General features: G+C 37.4%; 1 protein-coding gene across 7 annotated transcripts in view; it reads left to right on the top strand.

Annotated features, from left to right (window-relative positions):
* Positions 1-13,172, top strand: part of LOC105252673 (microphthalmia-associated transcription factor) — a 92,530-nt gene that overhangs the window by 49,827 nt on the left and 29,531 nt on the right. For all 7 annotated transcript variants that reach the window (XM_011260177.3, XM_011260175.3, XM_011260174.3 and 4 more), the window contains 2 exons: positions 914-1,121; positions 2,460-2,849. In XM_011260177.3, coding sequence (XP_011258479.1) covers positions 914-1,121; positions 2,460-2,849 — 598 coding nt within the window. The remainder of the gene's footprint in view (positions 1-913; positions 1,122-2,459; positions 2,850-13,172) is intronic.

Below are 13,172 nucleotides of genomic sequence, written 5' to 3' on the forward strand. Positions count from 1 at the left end.
GTCCGTTAATGACTTATCTACTCGGTCGCCGCGAATCGTGGCGACTGACTTTACGGAGTTTCTTCTCGCCTTCTCGTTGCGGACAGACAGTTCGGTTCAATAATGTGTGCGCTACGAGATTAATTGACTTTGCCTCGGACTTAGGACTCGACATATTCGCTCAACTGGCAATGCTAAATATTCCCGCATTTATCGACAACAAACGCGGCCTTATAATTGATCGAGCTTCATTCCGAGCGACTGGATGCAACATCATGTCATTTTCTTTGACAAGTGACTTACAACAATAATGACAATGAGAATTTTTATTAAGAAATTTATTTTTAAGGAGAAATTTATTTGCCTAACATTATTAAAAAATATATTTAAAAAAGTATTATATTAAATTCTTACTTGTGTTGATAATTAATAAATCAAAGTTGAATAAAAAAGAGTTACATATTTTATACATTTTGAATGTATAAGGAGTTTTTTTATTGTGAAATTTCTGTAAATATATTTTTGTTATTATATATATATATATATATATATATATATATATGTGTGTGTGTGTGTGTGTGTGTGTGTGTGTGTGTGTGTGTGTGTGTGTGTGTGTGTGTGTGTGGTGTGTGTGTGTGTGTGTGTGTGTGTGTGTGTGTGTGTGTGTGTGTGTAATAGCTCGTAATTTAATTTAATTTTCTTAAGCTAAAGAAATAATTAAACTAAATTAACAAGTTAGGCTCAATGCTTTGGAAAGAAAATACCGAATTTAAGAGATGAAAATCAATTCATCATTTCTTCGAGGATACAAACGATCTTTACTTAATTTAGTTTTTGCGAATTAATGTAAATATAAATAATAAAAGTACATTCGCTATGAAATTTTTCAGATAATAAAGTCTAACGTGTAAAAAATATTGTCGGCTTTTTTCAGTCCGCCGACGTTCAAAACAGCTACGCCGACATCGCGCACGCAATTGAAGCTACAATTGATGCGGGAACAGCTGCAAGAGCAGGAGAGACGACAAGCGGAATTTCGGCAGAGCTTGCAACAGCAGAGACCAGCTGCCGCACCGCCTAGACCGGTGCCGCCTACATCTTTGCCCACCATCGGCGTGGATGTACCACCGCAAGTATTACAAGTATGTGCTGCTATTGCTCGATTTATACAATCGATGCTAAATTGCTCGCCCACGAGAATCAAATCAAACGATATTATGAGATTGCCTTGTACAAGATAATATTGAACATATTAAATTTGCAGCTAGCGTTATATTATTGCATGATTATTTGCTTTCTTCGTGTGCAAACAATTAAAATTATACAATAATATATACAATACATATAATATAATATATTATATATATATATATATATATATAACATAATATATATTATATTATATTAAATATTTTACGTTAATTATCTAAATTATACATGATATATAATTTTTTTAATAATATTTATTGCATGTATTTTGTTTGCTTCTTTTGTTTGCTTTCTCTTGCTTTCTTTTTTAATATTTTTTTATATTTAATGTTAAGTAAAGCTTTATATTAAAACTAGAGTTTGTGCTAGGCTTCGTATTAAGTACCAAAGTCTAGTTTCAAGTCCAATGCCGATAGTCTTCCCGATGGGTAGTATCTTGTTATCCAAGTAGTGGGATGGTCAAGCATCCGGTTACCGTCGTTTGCGTTTCCGTCGCTTAAAGCATTGTGCATATAGATATATGTACAGGAGGACGAGTAAAGATAACGATGCTATAGTTTCGAGGTTCTTGTAGTTTACTGTATTGTATTATAGTAAGGCGAGCCGAATTCTCTACAGCGTTGTTAATAGATCTATTCGATACATCGTGTCTATATTGTTAAACCTTTCAGAATAATGTCGAATAGTGAGAGAGGACACGGGAAGAGACGTAAGAGTCGCACGGTTTATCTTGCAATTAGCTCCACGCGCAATATGGTCACTGTGATTACAAATGTCCGATAGCTGCGATAATATCTTTATCACATAATGTTCTCACGCAAAACAATCTGTAAAGAACTTTGTTTTTTTTTAAATGTAAAAATGATATATGATATAATTCTAAAAAAATGTTTCAGAATAATAAATCTTATAATAGAATAATTCGGGGTAAATTCTTATAATTTTTTATTTTCTGTTTATATATGTTAAAACGGTACTTCTTGATCGATATAAATTTTTAATGTTATCCAAATATGTAATTTAAAGATATATCGCACATTCCATTTGTGAGAGTACATCTAAAGTAACATTGAAAGTTAATCAACATTAGTTTAAACTCTTTCTTTTTTTAGATTTTTATTTCGTATTAAAATATCAATCCAATGAAAACAAAACAAGGTTAATCAAAGTGTTTACAATTTCGTCTTACTTAAATTTTATTTTTAATATATCGACAACACATGCACAATTACAATGTGACGCATTTACTAAATAATTTCGGGAATCTGTAGGTGCGCACACTGTTGGAGAACCCGACGCGTTATCACGTGGTGCAGAAGCAGAAGAACCAGGTGCGCCAGTACCTGCACGAGTCGTTTCGCGGAGGCGAGGGTGGCGGCGGCAATGCGGTCCTCGGCGGCAGCGCCGATAGCGAGGGCGGCGGCAGGACGCCGGTCGACTCCGGGCCACCGCCCGTCCCGATGGTGGTGCAAAGTGCACCGCCCGGCCCGCAGCTGCATCACCCGAAGCCGCAGCATCCTCATCTCGCCTCGTACCCGCATGGCCCCGCGCTGCTGCCGCATCACCCCGGTAACCCCACGGTGGTCTCGGTGAGCCCGGACCCCGCCACCACCGGCACCATGTCCCCGGGTCTGTCCAGCGTCGCCACCAGCAACTCTGAGGTAAGTTCACATGTATGTGTGTGTGTATGTATTATGTGCACAGATTGCATGGTACAGCGCAGTGTTTCTCAAATCAGATAGCATGAAAATATTCAGTTTCTTTTCATTCTTTTTCTCGTTTAGAAATTTGTGTAAATTATAATGTAAACGTTAAATATATAAATTATATAAATTAAATTAAATTATATAAATAAGAATTTTTTTTAAAGAATTTAGATAAAAGATAAAAATTGATTTACTTGAGATCATTCATTTATTAATTCACTCGAGATTAAATTACTTGAGATCAAGTCAAGTAAAAAATTGAATTGCGATTGGAAAATTGATTTATCTTACGCTGTAGTTGTAACATGTGAGAGTGGTTTTCAAAGTTTAGAAATGCGTGAGTGTATTTCTATCGTGATGGTGCATGTTGCATTGAGATATGAGGAAAGCTATTTTTCTAAGTCGTTCCCGTTCATTTTATCCAATCTAAGTACGATTGAGTTTTCGATTGACGCTAACTGGTCTTATGTAATCCATCGGTTATCCCGCATCGCCGAGCGTGATGGATTTATTCTCTCTCGCTTGTTCAATAATTAATCACGGATGCTTTCAACATCGATTCTTGCGTAATCTCGCGAAATACGTATGAAAATAATTTCTCGGCGGGAGTCTACAATTTGTTGCGGTTTTCTTTAATCCGATTGCCGATTTTTCGCGATATCAAATTCCTCGTCGTCGAACGAGGTGCATGTTTTTTCTTTTCTTACAGTCGTCCTAAAAGAATCCGCAAACGCGAGAGATCCGCGCATGCATTTAGCACTATACGAAAGCACGTTTCATGACGCTGCAACATCCAAGTAGAATTCGCGGCACGCACGCGGTGCTAATTGCCGTCTAGGTTTGCAAATCGATCTGATTTGCGTCGCAAAGCAGATCCGTAAACCATCGCGAGGAGGAAACTGGGAAAGTAGGTCCCTGGAAGGCTTCGGTTCGTATTCTCACCACGAATTTAGCACCGTAGCTCTTCGATTACGAACCTTCGGTGACATACCACGGTGTGCACAACATATTATTTTTATATAACGAGCTATTTTTAGCGATGAAATGACGAATGAGAACGCGAGCATCTCCGCATTTATTTAAAAAAAACGTTTCCATTTAAAGTATGAAACTTTTTTTTTAATACGATTTAATCTATTTATAGAATCTATTTATAGAAGTCTAATATTAATATATTTATATAATATTATTTTTTTAATCCTGTTATATTTTATATTTTCAACATCATATCATTTTTGGTGAAAGAATGTTCACTTTTAAATGATAGTAGGTCAAAAAGTTGGAAATTATTTATTTTACTTTTTATATTTCAAACAGCAAAGTCAACGACAAATCAGATATATTAATATTAATATTCGAATAAAAATAAAACTTCGCTCTCTTCCTCTCTCAAAACGTCAAATGCTCTCCATCACGCGGACGCGGAAAAAATTTACCGCTAAAATCGGCCCTTTGCTTTTAAACCTTTGCTTGTACATACAACGTAATATTCCGCGGAAAACTTAGAATCAGCAAACTTTGATGCATCAAACGCGCATCGAGAAGAATTTTTGCATCACGTTTTCCAACTTGCTGTTGACGTAGAAATTTTTGTCGCGATTAATCTGCGCAACTTTCATCAAAAAGAGTTATAAAACCTTTGACGATAAGTACATGACGTTTAATACATATATTCGCAATATCTTTTTAACCCTCTTGCATCGCAAGTTATAAGTAATAATACGTATGAGACTTGTTACGAACATAATACCCGGTATATGATGCGTACGAGAAACGAGCTGGTGACTCGTTAACTCATCATCTTTACGATCTCGGGGCTCTTAATAAGACGAAATTGTTTTTGGTGACGATGATGTATGTACAAACACACATACACGTGGTACACATATGCACACGACATACACAAGCGACCGCATATCACGAACGGCCGCCTTTAAATTGATTCTTTGATCCGTCGAACCCGGTTGCAGAAGAGCTCACGTATACCGGGTGTCTCGAGCAATATTCTCGGCAAATGTTTATACGTATTTTTCTCATTAATCCATGCGGGAATTTCACACTTGCAATTTTTCCCCACGTTGATTAAACTCTTCCGCGTCGCGAACTTCTCGGAAATCGAAAAATGAGTTCAAGCTATATTTAGAAGGAAAAAACCCATTCTCTCTCAGAACACAGATACATGGAATAAAGTTACGATTATTTATGTAGGATATTCACGTTAAAGACGCAGCTTTTGAAGGAAAAGTAATTTATAATGAAGTTATATGGATAGATACATTTTCTTGCTTTTATAGATTATATTATTATTGATTATATATATTTCTTAAATTAAAAATACATAATATGACAATAGTATAATTTATTAAATGAATAACATTTTCGATCTATATATCTTTGGTAATAATTTATTATTTCAACCTTCTCGTTGACTTTTACTTCTCCCGACTCGCTTTCAAGAGATTTCAACACATACAGACTTAGATCGCAAATAATTCTATTCAATGATGGAAGTCTCGAGAAAAATAGCAGCGAGTTAATATTTGCGCTTCTTCAAACAGCTACGATCCCATTCGTCAGCTGATCCAGTGGCAGCCGGGCCTCCATTTTGAATAATGGATTAGACGCGCTCGTTTCGCGGAACAAAGTAGATATTTGCGGCATTCGTCGACAAGGGATAAAGTGCTTTTAGTCGGATACCTGCCTGTAACAATTTACGCGATGCATCCGTCGGCATATATCCTCGATTATTATGGACGTTCAGCGTCGCCGATACTGCCAGGATATCCAATATCTCTAGAGCCCTGCAAGATGAAATGAAATATTCTGCTTGGTGAGCGCACGATTACTTTCGACGGGTCTTGTGTACATAGCGCCGCAGAATCGACCAGCTTTATTTTAATGAGGTATTTTCAAAGGAGCTATTATTCGCGTCCACAGCCTTTAAATATTGGAGATAACTTTTCTTTTTCTTTACTTAACGTTATTTTAGTGTATTATAATTCGGATTTTATTATGATAAACACGCTGCGTATAAAGCATAATCGTCTTTTCATCAGGGAAGGAATGTACACATCGTAAATCTTGTTGGAAATACGGTATAAATCGAGAGCAAGTGCGGTCGCTTTTACTTTCGGCTCATTCGATTGCGCCATCCGAGACAGATAGCACCGAGCAGCGATTTCTTCTGCTTTGATATTCGGCTCGCATCCGCGAACATGAAGAAATTCTGGTCTCTGTTGAACAGTCGTAAAAACAATCGTAAAAGAGACGACGCATTTAGCATCCCTCGGTCGCGTTATCTTCGCGCATCTACAATTTTAACGATGCCTCTTGTTTGGGAAAGTATATTTCTGCAAGCATATTCGAGTGGATATTCCTTCCAGATTTTATCGCGTGTGAGGAACGATGATTTTAATGCGTGCGTTGCCAATCTTGTGACCGTTTGAATCCAATTAATCTTCGTTACACGATTCGTGTATCAAGTATGTGCTCGTTATTAATTTCCATCAAGGTTATTTTTGTAAAATTCAAGTTTTACAAACATCTGAATTTCTTATGACAATGAGAATATTATTTATATCTTCAATTTCTGCAACATTTACATATAATTGACGGTGCTACCGGAAATAGAATTTTTTTTGTTTTCTTATCAAGTTTTTAATACTTCTTCAAGCTTAGAATTTCTTAGAATTGTAAAGTCTTGACAATCGATGCATTATGGCGCAATCGATTGATCTGATATTCACAATATATGCAAGTTTTAAGCTCTTAATATCGTAGTTTGAATGGCTTAGGGTCTTAATATGACTCCGGTATTTGCACCTGTTGCAATGCAGAAATCTCATTTGTACGTTCGCATTTATACATAAAAGTTCCCCCTTGATATATATTCAACAGAATTCACTGTCTGAATTGTACAATTTACAGCAAGTTGCTAAATTAATTAATTTGTTTTGTTTCATATTAGCATATACGGATTTTTATTTTTAAAGACCAAGTTTAAGAAGACTTTGAGCAGAGTAAAATAAAAAAATATCTATCCATATTAATTAGAGTACAGATTTTAAAGAAAATAACTTCAAAATTCTTTTCTCTTTTTCCCTTCCCCCTTTCTCTCTTTCAAATAAATAAGATATCTGATAATTAACTTCTTAAAAAAAATAAAAATAAAAATTTAATTTTAAATGAATCAAATTATATAAATGCATTTTTCAAATAAAACCCTCGATGTTTCATTTCGTCCATTTTTATTTGACCGATCGTCGCGCGAAACAGCGAAGTCTATTATCAATTTATAGATAAAATATAAATACACATTGCTGGACGCGGAATCGATCGGCATAAATCTTTCATTGCGATCGAAATACATTCTGGTTTCCATAGCGCCAAGCGCATCGTCGACGAAGGCGGCTCGAAACGAAGAATCATAAATTAGCAACGCGGACATTTAGGCTCCGTTATATAATGGATATTTCCTCCCCGTTCGTTTCTCCTCGCGTCCGACAAACTCTAAATATTCCCTACCGCTATTCCTACCTTCTGCAGTATTTCAACCGATTGCTTGGACGACTCTAGTTTAACAAGTTCGCGCTTACCAAATATGAGATCTGCTTCTGTAACCAAACCGAATGTATCGTATTTGTAACGTGAACTCGGAATACGTAATGCCAGGTGAAAGAAAGAATCTAGATCTGCATTCGAGTATTTTTGGTGATCGTCTTGCTGATTTATATTTATCCAATAAAATAGAAATTCACACGTGGAAGAAAGGAAGGAAAGAAAGAGAGAAATATGTGCGATCATTATTTCAATTTTCTTTAAAATTTATTATCCTTTACAAATTACAAGAAAATGTGACATAATAGACATTGTTTATTCTGTAAATATTGAATATATTGAATACATTGAAAATTTATTATATAGCTTTTGTTATAAAATTATATATAATAATGTTAATAATAATTTTGTTATAAACGTATAAGTTTTTCTATAATACAGTAAATAGCATATACGATATCAATGATATATTTCCAAATTATAAAAAGCAAATACGCGATGTAAGCTCTTTCGAGATCATATGTTTATATGGTAGAGATAGAGTCATCGTCCAACCTTCATGATTCTTTAGAAAGGAGTTGCACATGTGTGCTACATGTGATACAAAACACATGAACGAACATCACTGTCTATTCGTAATAATCTTCCTCTCGACGTCGATAATCAGTATTTGCATTTCACTCTATACTCTTATCAAATTCCACTTTCCAGATTATTCGTAGGTATTTGACTTTTAAACCTCCGCTTCACTTTTGTTATCTCATTTTATCATCTTATTAACATATTTTATTTTACAAAGTATATCTTGATAAAAATAACGACATTATGACGATATGTATAGAACAAATAGAAGTTTTCGAGATGTTGCAGTTTACAGAATAAAATCTTATTCTTGCGCGATAAGTGACATTTATATATTTGCGTTTATATTTGAAAAATGTCAACGTTTTAATTATGCATAATCGTGCTGAATTTTGTAGATTATTAGCTTCTCTTTGTAGATTTTATATTCTTTGAGTAGACAAAAATTGGAACGTATTTTTTTATCTCTGCCTGAAAATTAGTGACCATATATGATTTGCGCAATAATCTCGAACGTAATTACATAAACATACATAAGCATCGTAATAACATGTTATATAAGATCGTAAAAATTATTGGCACCTGTTAACGCGTTATTATCGCGCTTTCTTCCAATTATCCGCAGCTGAATCCCTTAGGAAATTTTTCAAGAGAAGAATGACAGCAGAGAAATTAATAATCTACTGCATGCACACATATAATTATTTTATTGCATATAAATTTACTTATGCTGTTATCATATAATAACTTCATATAATAACTCATGTCATACAAACGTCATTATCGCCTTATTTTTCAATAACAAGTAAAGAATTTCTAGGCTCGAAATGAACAATCATGATTCTAAGTAATTCTCACAAGTATCGTTAAATGTAAAAGATAGCATATGATATATCAATACTTTGACATAACTATGAGATATGAATCTTGTTAGATCTTTATTGTCGTCTGTTTAATATTTAATGTATACATATATCATATATCTATTTTTCCAATAGTTACAAAAGAGGTATAAAATCTCACATATCGCGTTTTTATTCGTTAAACTAATTGAAATCTAAGGAATAATAATTTCTGAAATCTAAGTAATAATAATTTCAATTCATTTATTTTTTTTTAATTTTAAACATTTTTTTTAAACATTCGTTTTAAACATTAGTCTAAAAAAAGGTCAACGAAAATTTAAATGTAATTATTATTACGTAGTTAATAGTAATTCCTCAAATGTCGCAAAGAACTAAAAATAGAAAAAAATTTGCGAAAAATTTCTTTTATCGTTTCGATAAAATCGATAAAATCAAAGTTCGCCGTTCACTTTTTTCCCGTATACAAGCTTTATTTGCATAAAAGAAAGAAAACACCGTACGGAGTGGAGATTTACTTCGACGACGCGAATAAAATTTCTAAAACGATCGATTCGATTCGCGATACGCGACTGACGGCAACCTGTTGCGACGGCCGTCGGCGGTCGAGTGAGCGGCGAGCGCGTGGCGCGCAAACCGAGCGCGGCCGAGCTACGGCGGAAACGGCCGAGGGGCTCGACGCGCGAACGAAGCGCTGCCGAGCGGGCTGGCTCGTTCTTTCAGAGCACGAGTTCGTCGTCGCGTCGCGAGGTGTGTGTTGTTTGTTGCTCCTGGTGGGCGCGCAATCGTGCGCGCCGCCGTCCTATTGTCCCTGTGAGAGGTGTGCGTTTCGCGCGATTGTTGACCAGTCGGCCATTTAGCTCCGTCTACATACGTCGTGACTCACGCGTCGCGAAGCGAGCGAGTTTACGCGGCCTTCGAAGCGCGCGCGCTCTCGCCCCCGCGCGTCTCGCTCTCGCTCGCTATCGATTGATCGATACAAACGCACGGGTTGCGCAGGGTGCCGTGCTTGGCGACGACGCGCACGTCGCCGGCAACCGGCATTCGCCAACGATAAGATTCGCGAGGAATTTGCAGGAATTTTGCAGCCCGATCGGAGTGCGTTATTTTCCCCGCGACCCCCCTCTCTCTTTCGTCGGGGGATTTAACTCGACTCCTGGATTGTGTGTCTGTGTTTAGTGCGGGAGGAACGCGAATTATCGCGAGCGATTACATTCCAACGTCGTGAGGTCGCGTCATCAAGGACATCCCGTGCTTTCGTTCCAGAGTCTTTTATGATTGCGCGCCCGGAAACCCGGAGGTAATAAACTGTCGATCTTTTTTATCGCCGACTTAGTTAATGGACCGCTAATAAAGCGTCGAGTCTACGATTGTAATTGTCGGAGGAGAATGTGAGATCGATCGCGTCAGAGGAAATTCGACGAATATAAACTTCGGACTTCGCTCTTGGAGCCTGTAGTGTCGATTAAAAAGGACAGGTGAAAGCATTACAAGGCGTCGTGATAAAATTTCGCGAGAAATTTATTCGTTTTCAATACGATCGCGAAGTTGCGCAAGGCACATCGACAGGTACAAAAATTCGATTCACATCGAAGACACGTATCGTAAGAAACGTGACAGCCTTGGGAACGTTGGACAACCGCACCGATAGATTCAATCAATAGAGATTCTTGCCGTTTCCAACACAACGCAAGGATTTCCTCGAGAGTTTTCCTCGCGTGACCTCGCATCTTGTCCTTGCCAACTCATCGAAGTATAACCGGCGCCGGTAGCGGACAATTCCAAATATATACATATGTCTCATTGCAAACTTTCCGTAAACGATTCCGCGAAACGAACAAGGATCCTATCGGCTTCAAAATTTTTATAATTCGAATAGTCTCTGTAAAAATCGGGGAGACGTATTAAAAAATTTGCACAATTTATAATCGAATTATCGAGGTAATAATCAATCAAGTTGGGTATTTTTCCTCTTTTATTTATACCATAAAATATATTAATCGTTACAACTGCCAAATATACTTGAATCATCCTCGAAGCTCATGGGGATCATTAGAGCTCCGAAAGGAAAAAGAACCATTGGAAAAAAACAGATAACACTCAACGATCTCAAATTCCTGTAGTTATTCAACTCCGATTACAATTCTCTTGGATTTCTTCGCTTATCTCGTCGTTTTAAAACGTCACAATAGAAAAGCACGACGCTTCAGATTTAGGTTATCCGTATCATAGGACAGTATATCGCTCTCTCGGAGAAACGAGTCGTGGATCGAGAGGCGCGTGTTATCTGGTGGCCGCGACCTTGAGCCGGAACTCTCGAGCTGGCAGGTGAAACGCAGTGGGAATCGATAAACGCGCAAAGCGGGCGAACGATCGAGGAAAATGCGCTTCTCCCTGTCGTCGTCGGCGCGGCCGTGTCGCCCATCCTGACGACGAAAGTGCCATCGATCGACCCAATTGCGATTGTCCCTCGCACGAGGCAGGCGCCTGGAGCAACGAAAGAAGATCGCCGTCCGATGCGAGTGACGTCACGCCCGGTGAGGAACGCATGGAATGAGAAGAAACGAGAAATTCAACGTGATACGACAACGATACGGTTTTGTTATCTAATTGCCGGCGCGCTGATTAGGCAAGCGTCTCGAGAGCGTTGTAGTGACTTGCTGACAATCGCAGAGAGAGAGAAGAAGGCACCGTCTTGGAACGCCGCGGTTGGAGTTGGTCGCTTGCGACTAGAAAAGTCGCATGACGGATTAAAAACGGAGCAATATTTCGGAGTAATTTCTCAGTATTCTCAATATTTTTTATGTTCGATTGCTGACAGTGAACGTGTGTCCATCGAAAAGGAGAAATATAACAAATGGAAGCATCGTTAAAAGGTGATAACAGTGTCAAACTCGTCGATTGTAGAAGAGGAATTAAAGAAATTAATTAATTGACAATTCTGAAAAATTGGATATCCCGCAAGCTACTTCGGCGATATTATAATCTGATCGCTGATAATGATAGGATTAAATGAGTGTCTTTCAAGATACTTGGGATTATCACTGAAACGAAATGACATTGCGTGTTGATCGCAATAGAAGAATTATTTATTGATCGTCTATACTTTTTAAAGATCTTCCGAAATTCTAGTTTACCATATTTTTTCTTGCATCGAGTGATCGTGCGGAAATCTCTTTCATAGACTATCGAATATTCAAATTCGAGGCTTCGGGGAATTCTTCCTCGTGTGAGACGATTCACGCTGCATCGGAGTTTAATTTAGTATTTAAATCGAATTAAAACAGCGATGGACTATTTCGGGGCGATTGCCTGGGTGTGCTCGCTCGATTGATCGGAATCGGAGATCGACCGGCGAATATCGTGTGCCAGCAGCATCCCCTGGAGCTGGTGTATCGATAATACTCGGAAAGAAATCGACTGAAAGGAAGCGACAGCTTTGCGAGCAGCACGTGTCGTCGCTGCATCATGCCGGTGTTTAACATTATCACGCGGAGGTTTAAGGTGAGTCAAGTGAATTAGAAATTATCTCGTTTTGCAAATATATTAATTTCGGAGATAATCAACTATCGGTCTCATATTTTCGGCCATCTAGCCTTGGTCGTGACGATATAGATAAATATCTCATTTTTAGATTACGCGATCGACGAATAAAAACGAAGTACGGCAGGAAAACATTTAGATCTTTTTCTTCTCATTGATTTTTTTAATAATCACGCCAAGGCTGAAAAATTCATAAAATTTATAAAAATGATTGTTGAGTTGAACATTGAATATCTAGAGGTAGGAAGGTAATATTCAAGGCAGGAGACGCGAATGGTATTAATATAAATATCATTTAACTTTCATTTTTGACTTTCATTTTAACTGATGTATATTATTTGTTCTCTTTATCTGTTTGAAAGCGATCAATTCGGCGTGCACATTACCGGTTTAAGTGCCACGTTGAAAACTACATTTTGCCTTAATCGGGTCGTAACTTTCGTTTTCACGGCGACGATGCATGCACTTGGAGCATGCCATCATTACCGTGCAAGCAACGCAGAGAGTTAACAGGTTGTTTCAACTATGCGCGATAATCACACTGCATTCTCCACGTTTCGAGATTTTTATTCGAGCGACAACGTCGAGAGAATTTTTCTTTCAATGTGATCTCGATTTCGTGTTTTCTCGTATTCAATGATAAGATACAGTATCGCAGATAAACATATCTCTTTTCGTTACAAAGATTATTAACGCTTTACAGCTTTTTCAATCAACTTTAATTAATTATGTG

The sequence above is a fragment of the Camponotus floridanus genome, unplaced genomic scaffold (genome assembly GCF_003227725.1).
Source record: "Camponotus floridanus strain SB8 unplaced genomic scaffold, Cflo_v7.5 scaffold66, whole genome shotgun sequence".
NCBI lineage: Eukaryota > Metazoa > Arthropoda > Insecta > Hymenoptera > Formicidae > Camponotus > Camponotus floridanus.